Source organism: Chelonia mydas, chromosome 2, assembly GCF_015237465.2.
Source record: "Chelonia mydas isolate rCheMyd1 chromosome 2, rCheMyd1.pri.v2, whole genome shotgun sequence".
NCBI classification, from domain to species: domain Eukaryota; kingdom Metazoa; phylum Chordata; order Testudines; family Cheloniidae; genus Chelonia; species Chelonia mydas.
The window spans coordinates 74,543,001-74,566,201 of NC_057850.1; the positions used below are offsets into that span (position 1 = coordinate 74,543,001).

General features: G+C 42.6%; 1 protein-coding gene across 2 annotated transcripts; it reads right to left on the reverse strand.

Moving 5' to 3' along the window:
* Window positions 1-4,009: 4,009 nt before the first annotated feature.
* On the reverse strand, window positions 4,010-22,193 carry RNF125 (ring finger protein 125). Of its 2 annotated transcripts, XM_037891618.2 has the most exons (6): window positions 21,513-22,193; window positions 11,973-12,126; window positions 9,594-9,688; window positions 8,981-9,071; window positions 6,062-6,169; window positions 4,014-5,000 (listed from the first exon to the last, which is right to left on the reverse strand). In XM_037891618.2, the coding sequence occupies exons 1-6, from the start codon at window positions 21,827-21,829 to the stop codon at window positions 4,908-4,910; spliced, it is 858 nt and encodes a 285-aa protein (XP_037747546.2). In that variant the 5' UTR covers window positions 21,830-22,193; the 3' UTR covers window positions 4,014-4,907. The 2 variants fall into 2 exon arrangements, with proteins under 2 accessions (XP_043395621.1, XP_037747546.2); XM_043539686.1 differs by lacking the exon at window positions 6,062-6,169 and having other exon boundaries at window positions 4,010-5,000.
* Between the last annotated feature and the right edge of the window lie 1,008 nt (window positions 22,194-23,201).

Sequence of the window (23,201 nt, forward strand, 5' to 3'; positions counted from 1 at the left end):
GACAAGCCCCCCTGAGAGTGAAGATTGTTCTGGTCTCCTGAGTTTGACTCTACATTGTGGATCTCTCAGGTGTTGCCTTTATTCTGGACACCTCCTGTTCCACCGGAATGTAGATGTATCAAGAGACCTCAGAGCCAAAAACAAGAGCAAAGATGTTTCGTGAGTGTCTCTGTCCATTGCACGTACAGTTAATGACTTCTGAGAGCTGATTAAACATTTTGTGTGTGTCACATATCCTAGGTGGGGAGTTGGGGGAGCTAAAGAAGATGGAGAGCTCAGCCTGGTTCCTAGTCAAACAGGTGTCTGCATCACACAAATAACCACAGATGGGCCTAACCGTCTCCCTCATTATAAGCCTCAGTAGAGAGATTAAGGGCTGAATGGCCCAGAGAGGCTGAACTCTCTTCTTATTCCTACAGGTTCCTTTCAGGCCATGCTGAGATATATTGGCCAGGAGTCAGTTGGGAAGACTCTCCCAGCTGTTGCCCAGGTTGTGCCCACTCTAGGGATATGTGGGTTTCAGTCTCCAAGGGCTATCATAGAATCATAGAATAGCAGGGTTGGAAGGGACCTCAGGAGGTCATTTAGTCCAACCCCCTGCTCAAAGCAGGGCCAATCCCCAATTTTTGCCCCAGATCCCTAAATGGCCCCCTCAAGGATTGAACTCACAACCCTGAGTTTAGCAGGCCAATGCTCAAACCACTGAGCTATCCCTGATTTCTGCTCTTTTACCCTCCTCCCACACATGCCAAAGCAGCTCTCTCTGTGTTTTCTGACTTGACATGAAGATGCTAGTAGCAGCGAGCCTGGCAGCATCTCTAGGGTATGTCTTCGCTGCAGAATTATCTCGGGTGATTGGTGCCTAAGGCTAAGCACTTGGCTCCCAAAAGTGAGCAATCACACTGTGAAGCCCTACTTGAGTTACTGTGTCCTCACTTGTGGAGCACTCATCTATGTGTGCCACTAGGACTTCTGGGAGAGTATCCCATGGTTCTTTGTACTGCAGTAAGATGAGCAGCTCTATGGTTCTTTCCTACTGAATTGTGGGAGAACCTGTCTGTCCTGGGCACCTGGGGGAACAAAGGGAAGGCATTGGAGAACTGTCAGCACTCTAGTTGTTCAGCCTGTGTCCTCATTGCAAAGTGGGAAGGTTACCAGCCTGAGTGAAAGCCTCTCTCAGGCTTTAGCCTATAGCTCTAGCTACACTAGCTAGTTCAGGCTGAAAGCACCACCAGACTTGGTCAGAGGTTTTTGTCTGGGGACAGAAGGAGGATTAAGGTAACACCCAGTTGGAACCTGTGCTAACTCTGCAGTGAAGACATACCCCCAGAGAACGTGCGCTCGCCTTCCTTATCACTTTAAAGAGAAAAAATGGTTCCTTAGCTGGAGCCTTCCTATGCAGAGCTGATAACAGCGTCCGCATGTGACGGCAGCTCAGTGTGTCTCTACCTGTATGTGTGCTGGTGAAAGTGCAGGCTGAACACAGCTGTACAGTGTAAAGAGAGCCCAGGCTAGTGGGTCGGGGACTCAGTGGTATCACAGTTCCAGTTGGCACCCTGGGGGGAACCCATCACAAACAGCTCTTTATACCAGCCCAGAAGCAGTTGTGCAAGCCAATAAGGTTAATTCTTTCCTGTTTGAATTATACAGGGGAACTAGGCAGGGATGTTCATTGCCTCCTTTACTCTTCACATTGACCATGGAACTTTTTGCAGAGGATAGGACTAGTGAATTTGTCTCAAGAATAAAACTTTCAGGAATACATCAGAAAAAACACTGATGACATGTTATTTTTATCTAACCTGAAGATTTCTCTAAAATTAGCGTCTAAAGAAATCTTTGGTCTGGTTTAAAGTGAATTATGCCAGATTTGAAATACTAGTTATAAATTTGCCCAACTCAGAGAAGCAATCCCTCCATAAAACATTTGGGTACAAATGGGCAACAAATTCTATAAAATACTGGCAAATTTAACTCTCAAACAACCTATAAGAGCTATATGATTTCAATGTCATATTGTTGTTTCAGCAAATGAAAAAAGATTTGGGATGTGGGGAAAGTATACAATGTATTGGTTAGGAAAAATAGTCAAAATGACTATTCTGCCAAGTTTCAGAGTAGCAGCCGTGTTAGTCTGTATCCGCAAAAAGAAAAGGAGTACTTGTGGCACCTTAGAGACTAACAAATTTATTTGAGCATAAGCTTTCGTGAGCAGCTCTAATACCATACCATCTAATACGTATGACTGGCCAACTGTTCACCAAAGAAACTTTTTTCTAACTTCTTGGAAATCAAAATTAACTTTAACTCACCCACTCTCCCATAGTACAAGTATTTTCAGGGTAGGCATTATGTTTATCAACATTATAGAAAAGTTGTTTTAAAGAGAAACTTTAGTAGAAATGCTGGCTTCTGGTGGATTTGGGAAAAAAAGAAATTAATTTATTTCTGTCTTTGCAGTCAACATTCCTAACAAAGAAGTGTCCATATGTGACATGGTGGGGGGAAAAGATTTGGATTGACAGATTGCACAAGAGGAAAGGGCTTTGATGTGGAAAAGATGGGCAGTCTCAGTTTGTATTATGGTAAATAAAAATGTCTTTACAATACTCTTTCAATGGTACCTCACATCAGTCAGGTTAAAAATATAGAGATTTTCATGCATATATGGCAGACATGTCCAGTTAGAGAGTATTGGGATGTGATTAGTAACTAAATATTACAAATTGTTGGATATTTATTACCAAATGATCCTTCACTGATTCTTCTGGGCTTCCTAACAGAAGTGTTCAGCCTCAAAGAAATGAAGAATTAATCTGTCATCTGCTAGTAGCTGCTAGGCTGCTGATAGCTTCTCATTGGAAAAAAGAAAAATAGCCCAAAATTAGAGGAATCATTCCAAAAACTATGGGAGGTTGGTACAGAAATACTTATGCATGTTATGTATCCAGTAAAATAGACAAGGACAAACAGATAGTTAGATATATGGTTACTGTTTAGCCAGTACACTTACAAAGTACTGCAAAAATCCCAGCATACCTACCCAATGATTTTTAATACTGATGTTTGATGTACACACCTGGTTTGATAAATATGAGCAGTCAGTACTTTCACTCAGTTTAATAAAATCATCAGAAACATGACTTGGGTGTTGTAAAGAGGCTGACTCTGTAATATGCTAATACCAGCTAAATAGAGATTTCATTATTATAATTACTGCATGTTTCCTCAGACAAAATGATTGTAATGATTAGTGTTTTATTTCTGACGATTACGTGGCAGTGATTTGACTCCTGAGTTCTGTTTCCAGCTCTGCACACTGGGAAAATTTGAAGCCTTTTTTTATTTTTGCATTGATGCAGCTTCCCTGATGCTACTAGTGATAGAAGCTGCAGTGTAGACAGGACAGTTTTTCCACACTTTGGTTTTGAGGATTGGAAAAGGGGTGAATCTTACAAATCCTGTTCAAATCCAGCACAGGTTGAGTCATCATGGCCTTGTGGTTAAAGCACATTACTGGGAGTCAGGGAGACCTGTGGTATTTCATGTTCTGCTGCAGCTTTCTTGTGTTGCTTTAAGCAAGACACTTAACTTCTCTTGTGCCTTAGTTTCCACATCTGTAAATAGGTAATAATTTTTACCTACTTCATAGGGATTTTATGAAGCTGAATTAATTACTGTTGGTAAAGAGTACTATGGAAAGAGCAAAATATAATAAAAAGAAAGTGCTGGTCCATTTGAACTTTATTCAGTAGACTGCAGTAATTATTGGTTAGCAGCTTCTGGAAGGGGAAGAAATCGGGCTGTTGACCTCAGAGAAGTAAACTATAGGGAGGTTTATGTGAAGGTGTTCATGTTGTTAATGTTGTTGTAAATCTTGATCCTTTAATAAAGCTGTGACCTTGGTGTTGACAAGTAGTATGCCATAGAGCAATATATAGCGTGGCACCAACCTTGTAAATCTCATGTCATTTTTGCCACTGACATAGACAACATGTAAAAAGAAATCAGACAGCAGAGGTTTATGAAGAACATTTATTTGAAGGAAAGCATTTTAAATCAGACTATTTTTTTAGATGAAATCAGTGGCCCTGCCAACTTTTTATTCCTCATGATAAAACGTATTTGTGAAATAAAATCTCAACAATGAAAATGTGTAGAATTACACAAAGAAGTTTGTGTGCTTACTTCTCTGTTGGAGGTAAGTTTTGAAACAAGGCTATATCCCTATCTTCTGGTCACTGTAGAGCAGGGGTGGCCAAACGTAATGAGCCTCCGAGCCGCATACGACAACCTTCAGTAGTTTGAGAGCCGGGGTGCAACTGCCGGGGCTCCTTCTCCACAGGAGGCACCTGCTGATGTCCTGAGCCCCGGCAGGTGTGCCCCGCAGGGCTGAAGCCCTGAGACCCCATCCCTGCTGGGCACAGAAGACCCTAGCCACACCACCCTGGTGCACGGCAGAAGCCCTGAGCTCCCTCCCCGCCCAGTCTGATAGGCTACAGAATCCAAAAACGGCTGTGCCTTGTTTGCTGTCTGGCCCAAGCATTGCAACATCATCAGCAGTATCATGGCGACTGTGGCCTGCTCATGGAATGTGCGAGCACAAGCTGCTCTCTGCTCCAGTCACTGCTTTTCCTTTGTATAAAGGTAATGGTGTTTGTCAATGAGGAATAAGGTAGTACAGGCAGACAGGGATTACTGCATTTTAGGTGTTCAAAAACAGCAATATGGCAGCGTGATCTTTTACATTTTTGTCTGATGGAGTTGGAATTTAATTTAAAAACAAAACTATTTTTTCAATCAACCTGTTTAAGTCTAAAATCTGACAACGTCCAGGTAACTGTAAAAACTGAATCTGAATGAACAACGTAATCTGTTGAACATCTATCCCACCCTTTTCAGTAGAATTATGTGCTGTTTGGATGATTCACATGCACATATTCTAAAAATGACTGGTGTAGAACGTTTTCAATAAGGGCTTCTTCTACTATGTTTATATCCTGGAATAAGAAAAGAAAAAGATATTTAGGCATGCAGATAAAAACAATTACCATTTTAACAAGCTATTTCTATTCTTGAGAGCTTGATTAGATCATGACCCAACAAAACATTGATTTCAGTGGAACTATATGCATGCTTAAAGTTAAGCACATACATAAGTAGTTTGCAGGATTGGGGACTTACATTACACTACTCAGTTTTAAGCATTGACAATTTATCGTGGGCAAAATCTTTACTATGAAACAAATTTAATTATAAAAGGAAGAATGCCAGGGGAGACTGACAAGTAAAATACGATATGCAAACACCAGTAACTCCTATGGTATTTATTACAGGCCCCAGACACACAGATGCACATTATGTAATTATATATACAAATAACAAAATGTTGCATATCTCAGCACTCTGTGGCAAACAAGATAAAAAATACATGAGCCATCAATAAAACATTATCCAACCCAGGTGTACTACTCTTATATGCAGGTAGTATAGATTAACATTTTATTGATGGCACATGTGGTTTTCTCAAGTCTGGCACCACTTCCTCAGGGGTCTGCCCTCACTTTAGAAAGTATTGGATTCATCTCTTTTTTTCAGGATGATGTCTGGATGAATGTCAGGGCGATAAAGGAAACCACTGAAAAAATGTTTTTGATATTTTTAATAGTGTTTCAACTCTTGTGATGTACAGTCTAAATTTTATCGAGTTAGGAGAGTGTCAGTAACTGTTGTTTAATAGCTCAATCCATTGAAGCCAGTGGGGTAAGCTGAGGAACAGAGAGAGGTTAAGTGTTTGCCAAAGGTCACACCATGACTTAGCAGCAGAACTGGGAATAAAATCCATGTCTCCCAACTCTCAGTCTTGCGTTCTTACCACTAGAGTCTGTTGCCCCCACTAATATCTATTACTACTTCGTAACCTCACAACGTAACCTAAGCATGACATTCTGACAATTTAATGCATACCCTCATATGACATATTGATTGTCAGAGGTACGGAGGGAGATATGTAAAGAAGTCAGGACAGTAGCTTATAAAAATGATTATATTATTTACTCACTATGTAGTCTTCATGGTAGAATGTGTGTCTGAGCTGAAGGTGCCTTATAAAATTCCTGCTAAAATAGCTTGGATTTTCACCAGGTATTAAACGACAAATTGGACAGTACTGTAAACGGGAAAAACTATCGATATTGAGTTTTCATTACAAAGACGTTGCAGAAGGAAACATTATCAGTGTTAAGGGGAAAGAAATGTGAAATATCTGGAACAGTAATAGCTAAATGGCTTTCTTTAAGTGACATAAATATATTTACTGCCAAACACAATATACCTGCAGTCCAGCAGTAAAATTAGGTTAATCCCAGTTGCGTGTTTTCTGTTCAGTGATCCCATGGGGGTGTCTGTCTGCCCTCATCTTATGCTTAACTCCTTCCCTGCTACCGGCTAACCCAAGACTGTAAAATGAAAAGTTATTTGTTGTGCTCCCAACCTATGTGCCACATGATTTACTTTTCCACTGAAAATAATGGGGCTCCCACTTACATATGTGGTGGTTTACTGTGCTACTTAAAACAAAAATGCCTTCATTGTTTTGGAAGGAGATTTTAGTTCCTTCATAATTTTTGGTCCTCTGCAATATAGCTAACCATTGTAATAGTTGCAACATTTACTTCAAATCATATCATAAAAATATTAGTACACATTAAAACAGCATTTGAATAACATGTTTATAGCAAAGTATAAAAGGCTAACTTATTGACTGATACTTTTATAGCTAAATCCTGCTCTGTGCTCTTCTGGTATGAAAGAGGAGGTAGAAACAGCAGACCAGAATCTCTCCATGAACCTCAACTGAGCACTCTCAGAAACAGATATCTAATGTGCCAACCCACACAATACATCCCATGGAGGGTGGATGATCTAGTTATTACTTAGTCCTGCCTTGAATGCAGGGGACTGGACTAGATGACCTACTGAGGTCCCTTCCAGTCCTACACTTCTACGGTTTCAAGATTAAGGGGAGAGGCCAGTCTTCTAGCTGCAACCACTGCCCTATGGAGTGTTTCCCCACCCTGCCCTGGAGAACCCTTTGCTATGTGGCAGGATTCTGGTAACAAATTATGCAATGAGCAGTGTCTATGCTCTTGCTGTACCAGTTAGTCACATTTATAGGTCATGTTGCTATGACATCAATGTGACATAGAGGAATTTCTTGACTCTTTTGGGAGTTTGTTCTATAATCTAAACATTATTTAAATTAAATTATAGTTTGTATATTTGTGTGAGGTTTTCAAGGAAGGTGTTAGACCATTTTAATGAAATGCTGTGTAATGTATATTATTTACTGGTCTATAAGGGATAAACTTGTTTAATTGTGGAGTGAGACCTTTTAACACAAGAGGGTTAACTAAGTTTTAAGGGCCTTATTCTGCCCCATAACTGCACACAGCTACTGCTTACGCATTTGCTCTAAGTACTATAAATAAACATATTTATGCTAAAAAATGTAACATTTTTGTTTGGCAATTACCAGGTTGGCTTATATATGTGCTGAACAATCAGTAGACTTGAACAAATAAATGCTGAACCTAATTTAAAACCACACAACTAAAATTTGGCAAAATATAATCTGCTAGGGTAGTAACTCTTAATGGTGAACCCAATGTTCAACTGTAACCTTATTTCTTCTTTCCTTAATTTGTACTCCCAATACTATATACACCAGGGGAGGGCAAACTACAGCCCGGGGGCTGCATCCGGCCCTTTAGACATTTTAATCTGGCCCTCGAGCTCCCAATGGGGAGCGGGGTTCGGGACTTGCCCTGCTCCGGGCATGCTGGGGCTCTGCACAGCTTCCAGAAGCAGCAGCATGTCCCCACTCCTGTTCCTAAGTTTTGGGGCAGCCAGAGGACTCCGCATGCTGCCCCTGCCCCAAGTGCCGCCCCCCAGAGCTCTCATTAGCCAGGAACTGTGAGCATTCATGGCCCGCCATATAATTTCCATACCCAGATGTGGCCCTTGGGCCAAAAAGTTTGCCCACCCCTGATGTACTCAGACCTACCAAAATGTTAACATCAATCTGATAGTAGTTAAGCAGATTGAGAACTAACCTGCACCATAAGGGAGAAGAGAGTGTTGTCCTTTGTTTTGTTAGTGATGAGGGATAGTTGTGTCATATATCAGTCATTCAATTTGTTAACTTTTTGACTTGGCATCCCTCAGGATCAGGTCTTAAGCAAATTCAACTCCCAGTGAAATCAGTGAGAGTCGTGCACAGAACTTGTCAAGATCAGGCCTATATACAGGTCTTAATCCTGTAATTTGATCCCCACAGTCAGACCCTTATGCCTCATGGAGCCCTAGGCTTGGGGCCATTCTATGTATTTTTGTTTGTACAACTGTAATAATTTGTCCTTGTCCTGTGTGTCCTTTTTAGCTCTTATGAATCACTGGAGTAGTTCTCAAATAATGATCCATAGATTGTTTTGTGCTAGGCAAGAGGACTATCAAGATAGACAGAAAATATTGCACAGAAAGTAGAGTCTAGGAGGTTAGGAGCTGATGTTGGGTCCATGGAGAGAAATGATGAATACAGAATTTTAAAAGTGGAAGAATCACTGAATCTAGTAAAACTGTTGGTGGCATGGCATTTTGAAAATGCATGTCATTAGTCCAAAGGGCTAACTATAAACTCTCCTTTGGAGCCATCATGACATATGGGTGTATTTCTAGCATAGAACTTTTGATACTCTTTTCTAGCACCCACACTAGCTGTGGTGGAATCACTGGTACAGATTGGATGCAGGCCACTTATTTTTGTAATTACTGTGTCATCCAAGCCAAGTTTGTAATTCATGCTTTTTTTCCACCTGTTGTCATGTCTACTAGTATCTGCAGCCAAACAGGATCAATCAGTTTAATATGTAAGTTCAATAAAGTACACATTTGTACATATAACTAACTGCAAGATAGTTACCACTGCTCTCCTTTCTGTTCTATGATAAGTGAGACAATGGTCCATTAGATCATCTTCATGCAACTCACACTGGCAAAATGGACAGGCATATCTGGGAATTACAAAGATGGCATGGTTATGAATGACTTTCTTTGTTTATAAAAAACACAGGTAGATTTTGTTTTCCAAAGAGTATTGAGGATTTTACCCTAAATATTTAAAAATGCTGATTCTTAGCTGCATGCTATACGATGGTTGAAATTTTTCAAAGAAAGAATGTGATAAAAAATGGCCTTTTTTCAAAAATAAAAACGTTAATGAAAAAGCTGTGGACTTGATTTTTTTTTATTTTTGAAAAGTGTCACATTTCATATTGTTTCTTATTGAGAACATTCTCAAAATCATTATTACTGGGTTTCAATAGACAAAAAAACTGATGACCATTCTGATAAAAAAGTGACAAATTGTAAAGAACAGAAAATGGCTACATGTCAAACCCTGTGAAATGGAAACAACTTCCAAACTTTGACATTTTTTCTTTTTGTAATTGTTTGACCAGCTGTACTTTGTACTATTTTATCCCAACACCAGTATACAGAACAGTGGTCACATTATGATCATCAAAGGGCTGTACCTCGTTGCTGTGTCTCCAAGCTCTTGTAGAGGTCCATATTTTTCTATATATTGCTCACAAGTCCTTAAATGAACTCTCATTTCACTCAGACATACCTAGGCAATATTAAGAAGCAACCTGTTATTCTTTAGCCCCACAGACATGTCATATACCTGGTGGTCTTGTTCACTTAGCATAGCTTATTATCTTTGCCATTCTGAGGCCAGGTTTACATTATCTGCACTACAGTAGCACAGCTATGATGTTGTAGCTATGCTGCTATAACCCTGTAGTGTAGATGCAGACTATAGCGATGGAAGGGGTTTTTCCCTTTCCTTGGGTTTTTCACCCCTCTGAGCACCATAGCTATATCAACCTATTGTAAACCAAGTCTGAAAACTTAGAGGCCAGTTTGCTTGAGAGCTATTTTCATTAGAGTGGTAGCATTTTCATTAAGAATATATCATAATTTCTACTATTAGCCCAACTTCTCAGGAGTTATGAGATCTTACTGACTGAGCAGATTATTTCAATATATTACCTATCAAAAAAGTGCATGTTTTTGAGTGTAAAATTAATTAGAACTAGATATCTAGCAGTTTGAGACTTTTGTCCCGGTTTTCAGACTAACATTTTAGATCGTGAAATGAAGTGTTGGAGACAGTGGGTCCTACCCACCAGGTCTTATGCAGGTAAAAAGACCTATTTGATCACATTCCTCTCTGTTACACTGGTGCAAATCTGGACTGACTCTACTAAAATCAACGATGCTTTTACTAGACTGAGGGCCAAATCCTAGTACTGACTAAGTCAATAGCAAAACTCTCATTGGCTTCATTGGGACTGGGATTTGGGTCTTACGCTGATGTAACTGAGATCTGGCCCATTCACTTTACTTCACGACCATGTTACAGTAAATCTTGTGAACCAGGTCCTTTACGTATTTTTTACAAAGAAAAACAACAACTGCCTTGTACTCCTTGACATATCAATGACATTTTCTGTTGCCTCTGTCTCAAATAAAAAAAACTACAAAAATGCACATTTAGTAGTATTAAGGCACTGCCTTAAATTATCCATTACCAGTGAAATACAGTTTTCTGAAATACAAAACACAAGGTGAAAATAAAAAATAAAAGTCACACTGTTATATAACATTCCTGATATGTTTCTGATGCTGTTTGTAATCTAACTAATCAGATAACAACAGCACTTCCTAAATTCATCCCTTCATTCTGGCATTCTGCTCCAATATGTTCATCTTACAGCTGATATAGAAGAATTAGTAGGTTTTATTTTGCAGCTGATAAAAGGAAGTAAGACACTGAGAAAGAAGAATGAGGAAGGAGATGCTGTTCTGGCCTATACTTAAAATCAAAACAGGATGGGGTATTCATTATGCAGAATGAAAAGGGGACAAGTATGCAGTGAAAGGTTGAGAACAAAGTGAAAAAATGTTTTGGTTTTGTATAAACTTTCAAATTAATGTATATGAGTAAAGTACCAATCAACTGTCTTCCTTGTCCAGACCTGCTAATTCATTCTCTTGCTCGACCCTGCAAAGTTAGAAATGATGGGCCTAATTCTCTGCTGCTTTGCAATTTGTTTAGTGATTTACACATGTGCACAATGGTAACATTTTACAAGCAACTTTGCACAGGGGTAAATGATAACACAAGCGCCTTGCCTAAATTAAGAAAAAAAGGTGTGGGGTTTTTTTTCCAGTTGTTAGCTCAATTGATGTATTTTAACTTGATGGAAAACACCAGTAACACTAATGTAGATGCAATTTAACACCTTTAGTTTGATTTTAGCAGGTTGTTATAGTGTAGGTAGGGTCTTGCAGCTGAGCTCACTCAATTTAGAAAAGCACTTTTTCCCTAGTCTAAATAAGGCCACAGTCTAAGGTAGTGGAGACTCAACCCTGGCAAATCTGGACCTGGGATAAGTAGGTCCAATTGGTCTGACTGAGTTTATTTTAAAGTTTGTTTACATGAGGAAATTGACTGGTATTGCTACAGCAAAATATTCTGCTTGCCCTGAGGCCAGATCTATGCTAAAAAATTAGGTCAATCCAGCTACATTGTTCAGGGGTGTGAAAATCCATACCCGGGAGTGACGTAGTTCAAGGGACCTGAGCCCTAGTGGTGACAGTACTAGGTCAATGGCAAAACATTTCCCTTGACCTAGCTACCGTGTCTTGGGGAGGTGGATCAATGACAGCGCTGGGAGAACCCCTCTTATTGCTGCAGTGTACGGCTACGCTGAAGCACCAACTGCAGTGTGCTGCTGTAGCAGTTTAACTGTAGACACAGCCTAGAAAAGAGGCCTTAATCTTATCATTTCTTGTGCACAGAATATCTTTAGAGTTAATCAGTAATGAATGTTAGACTTGCAAACCTGTGTGTCACACTCTGTGCAGTTTTGGTATACACTTTTCATCTTCTTGGCAATATCAGTAGCTGGAATTCCTTCAGAAGGAAGATAAGACCGGCAATAAGGACATGTCCATGTATTATTCCTTAAACTTGTAACAATACAGGAGTGACAGAATCTGCATAAAGAAATTAAAACAAATATAAACACTTTCCATTAAAGCAGTACAAATAAATCATAATTATGGTAACATTCCAGTTGGGGGTGTGTGTGTATATATGTCATCCCTAATATAATATGGCATGATGATCAGTTTCTACAGCAGTTCTAGTCAGTTAATAGGTGTGTTGTTTGCTTGAGGCATCCTACTCTATAACTTTGTTGATAAAGTAATGTACAGGTCATTGGAGTTTCTACACTAGGAAAATTTTTATCCATAACGTTCCATTAGTACAGCAACACTGATGGTAGCAAGGGTGACTCCTGTAGGTGCAGGCAGTAAAAATGCCACAATTTAGCATGTTGCCCCTTGACCTGATCAGCCCATGTCCCACATATTAATGCTGCCTCTGGCAGGAATAATTTGCCTGGGGGGTTGGTAGAATGTCAGAGCCCTGGTCTGAATATAAACCCACAATAACCCTGCTTTGCAGCATCACTGTGCACTTGTGTGTTCTCTAAAAGTATTTAAGGGCTGTATATTTGGCTTCAAAACAATAAGCTGTACGTTTGTTTGGCAGATTTCTCCTGCACTTGCTATTGTGAATAGAAGTAAATTATGGCAGAAGCTGTAATACTTTTGAAGGAATGAGAGTAGGGGAGGTTTATTCAGACAGTAGAATCTAGGCTAAAATAAGAATAGTGAAGGGTTCAGGATAACAAGGGGTTAACTTGTCTGCAACCCTTTTTAACATTTATGTAAATTACTTAAAAACCTGGACAGGAAGATAATGCTTAGGTTATTTTATGTAAATGAAGTGGCTATAAGGTCACAAATGCACAATGAACTATGGAGGCAATTAGATGCTTTTGAATTTCAATGGGATAAATCATAGTATATCTAAGAGTATGGTATTCAGTAGAAAGAAAACAAATGCAAGAGGGATATAGCGGTGGATTGGGATGTGAGGAAGGTTTGAGGGCTAATCTGAATTTTGGGAGGGTGGGCCCAAGTCCACCTAGACAAGAGGCCCACCTCCTCAATTGAGGGAGGGGCCACAGAGCCCAGAAAACAAGATTCCATGAAACAACAAATGATAAAACATGAATAGGAATGGGGGTCAAAAGTTCAAAACAAGGGTTCCAGATGGGGACACCAAGCAGAGAACCCTAGACAGCGTCCCACTGCTTCATAAAGGAGTCCAAGGAGTAAGCGGATGCTGCCCAGAGACACTCTGCCCAGAGCAGTGAAATGACAAGGAAATGGACGTAGGCTCTACAATTGCAGAGAACCTCTCCGTTGAGTGTCCTCCTCCTTGACTGAGGTATGGCCATCATGGTGCTAGGAGGAGGTTGACTAGGAAGTCACATGACTTCTTGGAGTCACAGGGAGTGCATAGCAGAATAGATGTGGAGTAAAGTGCAAACAGAAACTCAGCAGGAGGTTCTGGAGGAGCCAAAAGAGTGGGTGCAATCTTGCACATTGGAGGTGGGTATGTGCCAAGGATTCCATCTCATCGCAGACGGGACAGGAGTCAGGGGCATTAGTTGCCATTATCTCTGGCAGACCTAGGTGGAGTAAAGGTTGGCTAACTGGGGTTCCTCATCCTCGCAGGGTGATAGAACACACATCACTGTGGAACATAAGGCTACGAATATGCCCTGTTTGGAGCAGGAGTATGTAGTTATGATCTCTGGCTATCGTTTCAAACAGAGCAGCTGGATATGGTCCAGCCTGCTTGTCTGGTGCACCGTAAGTAGCGGGAGGGATCGGGGGGCATAGCCCTTAATTTGAGCCCTGACGGCCCAAGAATAGGGGCTGGTGGGGGAATACCCTCTTTCTGGACCTGTTCAAGACAGAAAAAATGGATTCACAACACAGCAGGCAGTTCAGTCATCTCAGGATTGTGTTTACCCCAAGATTAAACTGGAGCCTAACAACTGGGAAAGTTAGAAAGAGAGTGGTATAAGGAGCTGGAAGAAGTATCCAGTCAAACACCAGTCTTATTGGAAATGTGATAGAATTGGCTTTGGAGGTATCTTTTAAGGCAGAATATTAATATATATTGGTATAGAGGTGTGGTGTTGCAGAGTATCAGAGGGGTAGCTGTGTTAGTCTGTATCCACAAAAACAACGAGGAGTCCGGTGACACCTTAAAGACTAACAGATTTATTTTGACATAAGCTTTCGTGGGTAAAAAACCACACTTCTTCAGATGCATGCAGTGAAAATTACAGATACAGGCATAAATATACTGGCACATGAAGAGAAGGGAGTTACCTTACATCCTTAGAGGTTTTTAAGGCCCGGCTTGACAAAGCCCTGGCTGAGATGATTTAGTTGGTGTTGGTCCTGCTTTGAGCAGGGGGTTGGACTAGATGACCTCCTGAGGTCCCTTCCAACCCTAATCTTCTATGATTCTAAGTGGAGAACCAGTGTTGACAAGGCCAATTCAGTCAGGGTGGATGTGGTCCACTCCCAATAATTGATGAGGAGGTGTCAATACCAAGAGAGGGAAAATTGCTTTTGTAGTGAGCCAGCCACTCCTGGCCCTATTCAACCCCAAATTAATAGTGTTAAGTTTGCAAATGACTTGTAGCTCTGCAGTTTCTCTTTGAAGTCTGTTTTTGAAGGTTTTTTTGTTGAAGGATGGCTACTTTTAAATCTGTTATTGAATGTCCAGAGAGATTGAAGCGTTCTCCTACTGGCTTTTGTATGTTACCATGCCTGATGTCTGATTTGTGTCCATTTATTCTTTTAAGTAGAGACTGTCCGGTTTGGCCAATGTATATGGTAGAGCGGCATTGCTGACACATGATGGCATATATCACATTAGTAGATGTGCAGATGAATGACACCTGATGGTGTGGCTGATGTGGTTGGGTCCTCTGATGGTGTTGCTAGAGTAGATATGGGGACAGAGTAGGCAACCAGGTTTGTTACAGGGATTGGTTCCTGCGTTAGTGTTTCTGTGGTGTGGTGTGTAGTTGCTGGTGAGTATTTGCTTCAGGTTGGGGGGCTGTCTGTAAGCGAGGACTGGCCTGTCTCCCAAGGTCTGTGAGAGCGAGGGATCACATTCCAGGAGAGGTTGTAGATCGTTGATGATGTGCTGGAGAGGTTTTAGCTGGGGGCTGTACGTGATGGCCAGTGGTGTTCTGTTATTTTCCTTGTTGGGCCTGTCCTGTAGTAGGTGACTTCTGGGTACCCGTCTCGCTCTGTCAATCTGTTTCCTCACTTCCCCAGGTGGGTATTGTAGTTTTCAGAATGCTTGAAAAAGATCTTGTAGGTGTTTGTCTCTGTCTGAGGGATTGGAACAAATGCGGTTGTATCTTAGGGTTTGGCTGTAGAGTAGGGGTGGGAAAAACTTTTTGGCCCGAGGGCCATATCGGGGTGCGAAACTGTATGGAGGGCCGGGTAGGGAAGGCTGTGCCTCCCCAAACAGCCTGGCACCCACCCCCATCTGCCCCCTGCCACTTCCCGCCTCCGGCCTGCCCCCCTCAAAACCCCTGACCCATCCAACCCCCCCACTCCTTGTCCCCAGACACCCCCTCCTAGGATCCCTGCCCCCCAGGACCCCACCCCCTCTCTAACCCCCCCCAACTCTCCCCGCTCCCCATCCCCTGACTGCCCCCCCCAGAACCTCTGCCCTATCCAACCGTCCCGTTCCCTGTCCCCTGAACACCACCCCCTGAACCTCCACCCCATCCAATTGCCCCCTGCTCCCTGACTGCCCCCTGGGACCCCCTACCCCTTATCCAACCCCCCGACCCTGGCCCCCTTACCATGCCGCTCCGAGCAGCACGTCTGGCCGCCGCTTCCCAGCTGGAGCAAGACACACTGCTGTGCTGTCCTGCATGAGCAGGCAGCCCCACCGTCCAGAGCACTGCCCGCGCGGAGGCATTGCTGCAGGGGAGGAGGAACAGCAGGGGAGGGGCCGGGGGCTAGCCTCCCAGGCCAGGAGCTTGGGGGCCGGGCAGGACGGTCGTTTGCCCACCTCTGTTGTAGACAATGGATTGTGTGGTGTGTCCTGGATGGAAGCAGGAGACATGTAGGTAAGTATAGCGGTCAGTAGATTTCCGGTATAGGGTGGTGTTTATGTGACCATCACTTATTTGCACTGTAGTGTCCAGGAAGTGGATCTCTTGTGTGGACTGGTCCAGGCTGAGGTTGGTGGTGGGGTGGAAATTGTTGAAATACAGGTGGAATTCTTCAACGGCCTCCTTCCCATGGGTCCACATGATGAAGATGTCATCAATGTAGCGCAAGTAGAGGAGGGGCGCTAGGGGATGAGAGCTGATTATGAGTTGTTCTAAGTCAGCCATAAAAAGGTTGGCATACTGTGGGGCCATGAGGGTACCCACAGCAATGCCGCTGACTTGAAGGTATAAGTTGTCCCCAAATGTGAAATGGTTGTGGGTGAGGACAACGTCACAAAGGTGTGCCGGGGCCTCATCAGGGATACTGTTCCTGACAGCTTGTAGTCCATCCTTGTGTGGAATATTGGTGTAAAGAGCTTCTACATCCATGGTGGCCAGGATGGTGTTTTCAGGAAGATCACCAATGCATTGTAGTTTCCTCAGGAAATATCTCAAAGATAGCTAGGAGTGCTGGTAGTGTAGGTCTGAGGAGAGAGTCCAAATAGCCAGATAATCCTGCTGTAAGAGTGCCAATGCCCGAGATGATGGGGTGTCCAGGATTTCCAGGTTTATGGAGATTTGTTCCTGTGCTATAGCAGGGAGCTTCTTGAGCAGATGGTGTAATTTCTTTTGGTACTCCTCAGAGGGATCAGAGGATAGTGGGGATCAGAGGACAGTGACCTGTAGAATGTGGTGTTGGAGAGTTGCCTGGCAGCCTCCTGTTCATAATCCGACCTGTTCATGATGACTACAGCACCTCCTGTATCAGCCCCTTTGATTATAATGTCAGAGTTGTTTCTGAGGATATGGATGGCGTTGCGTTCTGTATGGCTGAGGTTATGGGGCAAGTGATACTGTTTGTTCACAATTTCAGCCTGTGCACGTCTGCGGAAGCACTCTATGTAGAAGTCCAGTCTGTCATTTCGACCGTCAGAAGGAGTCCATGCAGAGTTCTTCTTCTTGTAGTGTTGGTAGGAGGGTTCCTGTGGGTCAGTGCACTGTTCAGTGGCGTGTTGAAAATATTCCTTGTGTCGGAGACGGTGAAAGTAGGCTTCCAGATCACCGCAGAACTGTATCATGTGCGTGGGGGTGATGGGGCAGAAAGAGAATCCCTGAGATAGGACAGACTCTTCTGCCGGGCTCTGTGTGTGGTTGGATAGATTAACAATATTGTTGGGTGAGTTAAGTGTATTACTGTTGTAGCCCCCTGTGGCATGTAGGGTTTTGATAGTTTACTGTCCTTTTTCCTCTGTAGAGAAGTGTGCGTTGTAAATAGCTTGTCTCGTTTTTGTAATGTCCAGCCACGTGGAAGTTTGTGTGGAAGGTTGGATTTGTATGAGAGTCTCCAGTTTTGAGAGCTCATTCTTGATCTCCTGTTTGCTGTGTTGTGGAGTTACCAAAGAAAAGTCTTAAGCAGATATTCTTTAAAAAAAATTGGGGAGGTAGGGCCTGCCACCCTCATTATGTTAAATAAGGTTTGAAAATAGCAGGTAGTCTGGACTAAATCCTCTTCTCATTAAAGTCAGTAGGAGACTTACTACTAACATGAGAGACACCAGGATTTGGTTTGTTAAGATTAGCAAAGCTGTTAAGGATGTGATGGGATGAAGTCAGGACTATGGAAATTACACTGTGAAGCTCTCAACAGCAGGCGCACAAAAACTGTTATCAGATTTCTCTGTGGACATGCTTGACAAATGGCAGACTGCCAGAAAGAATGTCCACATGATTCTCTGAGATCATGCTGTGAGCATGCTGAAAGCTTTTACTGATGTTTTGTCTAGGCTTGCTGAAATGAGAACTGAAGCAATAAACTTTGATATTTTCACTTCATTTTTACCTTAATTTTTCCATTTTCTCCTCCTTCAATGTGTTCGAAAGCCAAAAATGCAGTGAGGAAACACAATCTGTATATTGCACAAAATGGGCAACAAATATAGCTTCCTCAAATATACCTTTTTGATCCAGAATGTGCTAAACCATCACTCGCAGGTCCAGATACTGCATTTCAGCCAATACTTAATTCAGATAAATATATAAGTTTTTAAACTAGCAATCTAGGTGTGCCTCTGTTAGGAGACAAACTTATCTAGGGAGTCAATGGACCTGTGGTCAATAATCCAAAGCAGCATAGTTACTGGCAGAGTAAATATCCCATTACAAGCTGGAAAAAAAACTGTGTCTCATGTTACCAGAAGTTTATATTTACCTAGTAAAAAGATTATTATCATAGCAATCTAATCAATGGGTCTGCAGTATGTAAAAATTGGCTGAGAACAATGAGTTTTTCATAATTGTCCTTTACTCAAACTATACATTTAAAAAGGTCTAAGGACCTAGCTGCACTAAAAAAACCACCACATTTGAATATGAATGCAGGAAAATTGTATTATAATGTGTTTTTTTTCTTTCTTTCCAGGTGGAGTAGCACTGGTCCTAAGAATTTGGACCTAGGGCTCTAAGTGTTGCTAACGGTGCTGGAGCTCAGCTGGTGTTAGCAACACTGGGAAATCTTTGGAAAATGTCCAAAATGTAAACAGTTGTAGTGGTTCTGAATCTCCACTGCCTTGCCCCTTGTACAGTAATTTATACCTAGGCAAAGAAGGTGGAATACTACCAAATCAGAATTCTCAGGCTGGTGGTGACATTTTGCACCTACTTTGCCAAGTGTAAACAACTACACAAAGCACCAGGGAGTGGTACATCAGGCCTAACATGTTTTCTATCCAAGAATAAACCATGTTCTAACATGATTTGACCTCAACCATGTTTCACAGCCAGGTTTTAATCTGGATTATTTTTGTATTTTAGACAGGGTTTAATAGTCTTCTATAAACATCCATGATCATGGTTCAGGTGAGTTGTCAGGGGCTCGCCCCTGTTAATGTCACATGGTATAAGACCGGATTGTCCTTTGTCCACCCTACCTATCAAATCACCATTGGGGAAGGGTGATATAGCATATCAGGACAGATGGAAACACAAGAATTTATTGTGTACAAGATAATATTCTGTTACTGGGCAGTGACTTCTTCCCTCTACTGACTAACCAGGAAGCAGTCTGGATACATTTCAGGCTATAACATAAACTATTCTACAGCTGAGTCCTACCATTAAAACAGTTTGTTCTCCAGTTTTATTTGGTCAATACAAATGTAAATACATAAATACCACAAAACAGCCAGGATGGGGGTAGAAGAAATAAACGCTGAGCTTCTCAGGATGTTGTCCTTGAATCTTGTTGAGGGCCCTATTCCTCTGCTCTCCAAATACAGTTTCTGGATGATTGATTGACTGATTGAAATCTTGTGCAAGAACTTGTCTTTCAGGGGCACATGGAGAGGAACTGTAGGAAGGTATTGGGAGGACAGTGGCATAAAATGAGTAGACTTAGCCTGCGTAGTGTGATGAGTTGTACTAAGTTGAGCTTTAGCCTGTACCCACTACTAGGCCAGCCAACTTGAGTTAAAAGCAGCAGCAGGTTGAAATTAAGGGGTTTTCATTTTGGTCAGAACTTGATTTAGGCGCAGGACTTGAGTCACAGAGAACATGAAACAATGGATGTTACCATACAGACTGTTTCATGTTCTCTGTGTATATAAAATCTCCCCACTGTATTTTCCACTACATGCATCCGATGAAGTGAGCTGTAGCTCACGAAAGCTTATGCTCAAATAAATTTGTTAGTCTCTAAGGTGCCACATGTACTCCTTTTCTTTTTGCAGATACAGACTAACATGGCTGCTACTCTGAAACCTTCCTTTAAAGAGGAAATGTTTGGCCATAGGTTATGTTAGGTTTTTATTACTTGACTACTTCATTCATATTGTTTGTTTCTGAGCTAATTCATAGAGCTTTTTCTGGATTTGTGTTTCTTGCTCTGCTTTAAAAACTCACCTGTGGTCAAATATTAAATCTTTAGTCAAAAAATTTGAGTCTTATCCTTCAGCCCTTCCTCTCTTGTGTTACTAGTGCACTGGAAATTCACCTGCGCAAAGACTCTTGCATTAGGCCCCAAATCTTTTTTTTTTTTTTTTCTGTGCTTCTGGAAAAGAATTTTCCCATTTAAATTATTGAATCAAAAGGAAACTTCCTTTGGGGTTCCAAACACAAGCACGGTTTAAACAAAGCTTTTTGTTACCAACTTTGGCAGAATAAATAAGTATTTGTGCAGACTGGCATGATTTCCTAGTTTCAAGGTCTGCTTGTTCTTGGCTGCCTCAAGTGTAAAAATCCTACTAATAGCATTTGTGTGCTTGGCTCAGCCAGGAGAGACAAATACATACAGCAACTTTTTGGCTGTGTCTACAGCAGGAATCTTTTGGGCCCACAATTTCCAACAGGTAGCATTAACAGAGGCTGTAACACAGGCACGGCTCAGGCATTTTTACCACTATACTATCTGACCCTGATCTGACATGCTGTTAAAAATGCCTCAACTTGTTTGAACCTGGTTTACGCCACCCACATTCTCCCCCAGTACCAACTCTAGTGGAGCTGCACACTGAAAATTACAGGTCAGAAAAATCCTAGTATAGAAAAGGCCCAAAACGAGGTAACACACCAGGTAGCTGATCACACAACTGCTAGACACTGAAACTGAACCGAAACCTTAGCATGTGCCTGGATTACTGATTGATGACAAATTCCCTGGAGACTTTTTTCTACCAAAAACGTTAAGGATAGGCTGTAGAATAACAATGATAAAAAGTAACAATAATCCTTCCCACTTTTAACACACCTTTCCACCCAAAGGTATCAACCCCCTTTGGAAACAGTAAATTGCTAGTACAGATGGCCTGGGTACAGAAAACCGGATCTCCAACCCCAGCGTCCCTTGTTAAGCTGATCTCCAGCTCACCTGCCTTAAAGTCCAGGTTAACCAGCTCTTTGGGGGGTGGGGGGTTAAATCGTTTTAGAGACAAAACCTCACTTTTTTGTTTTAATCTTTGGCGCTGCTTTAAAACAGAATATTGGCTTCGAGCCTGAACTAGCCCAATTCTCCTTCCTAAAAAACCCCCAGTTTGTTTACACTCTTTGGGGCCAAGTTCGTCCTGGCGTAACACCATGAGACTCAACTGAGTTACGCCAAGACCTGCTCCTTTCTTGGCAATCTTTCACGCAGAAGAAGACGGGCTTCAGCCAAAACCAACAAGGGGCGTGGGGGTGGTTCGTTGGGAGGAAGTCTCCAGTACCCCAACCCCTTCCCCCGGCTGGGAGGAACCCACTCTGCCCGGCTAGAGCCAGACACACAACGGCGGCGCTTACACGTGGCCACACTGGGTCCTCACGGGCTGGTGCAGCACCTCCAGGCAGATGGAGCAGTCAAAGGACGGGACCCGCTGCTGCTGCTCAGGAGCTCCCCCCAGATCCCGCGCGCACCGAGGGGCAGCCGCGCCAGCGCCCCGGCTGTCGCTGCTGAGCAGGGAGCCCATCGCGCGAGGCAAGCGGCTGGGGGTCGCGGGCGGCAAGGCCAGCGCGCCGCCGGACAGTCCTGCTGGGCCGGTGGTTTTGCTGTTTCCCTGTGTCGCTGGCAGCAATGGGGCGGGGGCGGGAGGGGGCCGGCCCCGGCCCTCCCCCCTCATCCTCTCCGCAACTCGAGTCAGACCAAGCCACTGGGAGGCTGGTGTGGCTCTGGAGACGGGACACGGCGGCGCAGGCCCCGCAGATGCTAAAACAAGCGCCGTAGCAGAGATTAGCGTCCACGATCCACCCCCCCACCGAAGTTTAGCTGCACACAAGAGGCCTGGCGCCGGCCTTCCCTTTTTGGCTCTGGCTGTTTAATTATGTCCCTCTTCCTCCCTGCCCCCCACGCCAAAGAAGATGCTGATTCTTTTCATTGGCAAGTGTTCAGACGGCGACACGATTGTCCATGGTAGCACAGATACCAACACCACGCCAAACTAACTAGGGGGCACTAACTCAATGAGTGTTCAACTTCCTTCAGCCTCTGCCTTTATATTTAGAGGTTTAGAGTAGCAGCCCTGTTAGTCTGTATCCACAAAAAGAACAGGAGTACTGGTGGCACCTTAGAGACTAACAAATTTATTAGAGCATAAGCTTTCGTGGGCTACAGCCCACTTCATCGGATGCATAGAATGGCACATATAGTAAGAAGATAGATAGATATAGATATATATACAGAGAAGGTGGAAGTTGCCATACAAATTGTAAGAGGCTATATTAATTAAGATGAGCTATTATCAGCAGGAGAAAAAAACTTTTGTAGTGATAATTAAGATGGCCCATTTAGACAGTTGACAAGAAGGTGTGAGGATACTTAACATAAGGAAATAGATTCAATATGTGTAATGACCCAGCCACTCCTAGTCTCTATTCAAACCCAAGTTAATGGTATCTAGTTTGCATATTAATTCAAGCTTAGCAGTTTCTCGTTGGAGTCTGTTTTTGAAGCTTTTCTGTTGCAAAATTGCCACCCTTAAATCTTTTATTGAGTGGCCAGAGAGGTTGAAGTGTTCTCCTACCGGTTTTTGAACGTTATGATTCCTGATGTCAGATTTGTGTCCATTTATTCTTTTGCGTAGAGACTGTCCAGTTTGGCCAATGTATATGGCAGAGGGGCATTGCTGGCACATGATGGCATATATCACATTGGTAGAAGTGCAGGTGAACGAGCCTCTGGTGGCGTGGCTAATGTGATTAGGTCCTATGATGGCGTCACTTGAATAAATATGTGGACAGAGTTGGCATCGGGCTTTGTTGCAAGGATAGGTTCCTGGGTTAGTATTTTTGTTGTGTGGTGTGTGGTTGCTGGAGAGTATTTGCTTCAAGTTGGGGGGGCAGTTTGTATGGCAACTTCCACCTTCTCTGTATGTATATATATATATATATATATCTTCTTACTATATGTTCCATTCTGTGCATCCGATGAAGTGGGCTGTAGACCACGAAAGCTTATGCTCTAATAAATTTGTTAGTCTCTAAGGTGCCACAAGT

Excerpts from the sequence above, each read along its gene's own strand:
- RNF125 (XM_037891618.2), bottom strand. The coding sequence starts at position 21,829 with ATGAGGGGGGAGGGCCGGGGCCGGCCCCCTCCCGCCCCCGCCCCATTG. Across the intron at positions 9,689-11,972 it reads GCACAGAGTGTGACACACAG|GTATGTCTGAGTGAAATGAG; the intron begins GTTTGCAAGTCT and ends AATATTGCCTAG. Across the intron at positions 6,170-8,980 it reads GAACAGAAAGGAGAGCAGTG|TACTGTCCAATTTGTCGTTT; the intron begins GTAACTATCTTG and ends TCCCGTTTACAG.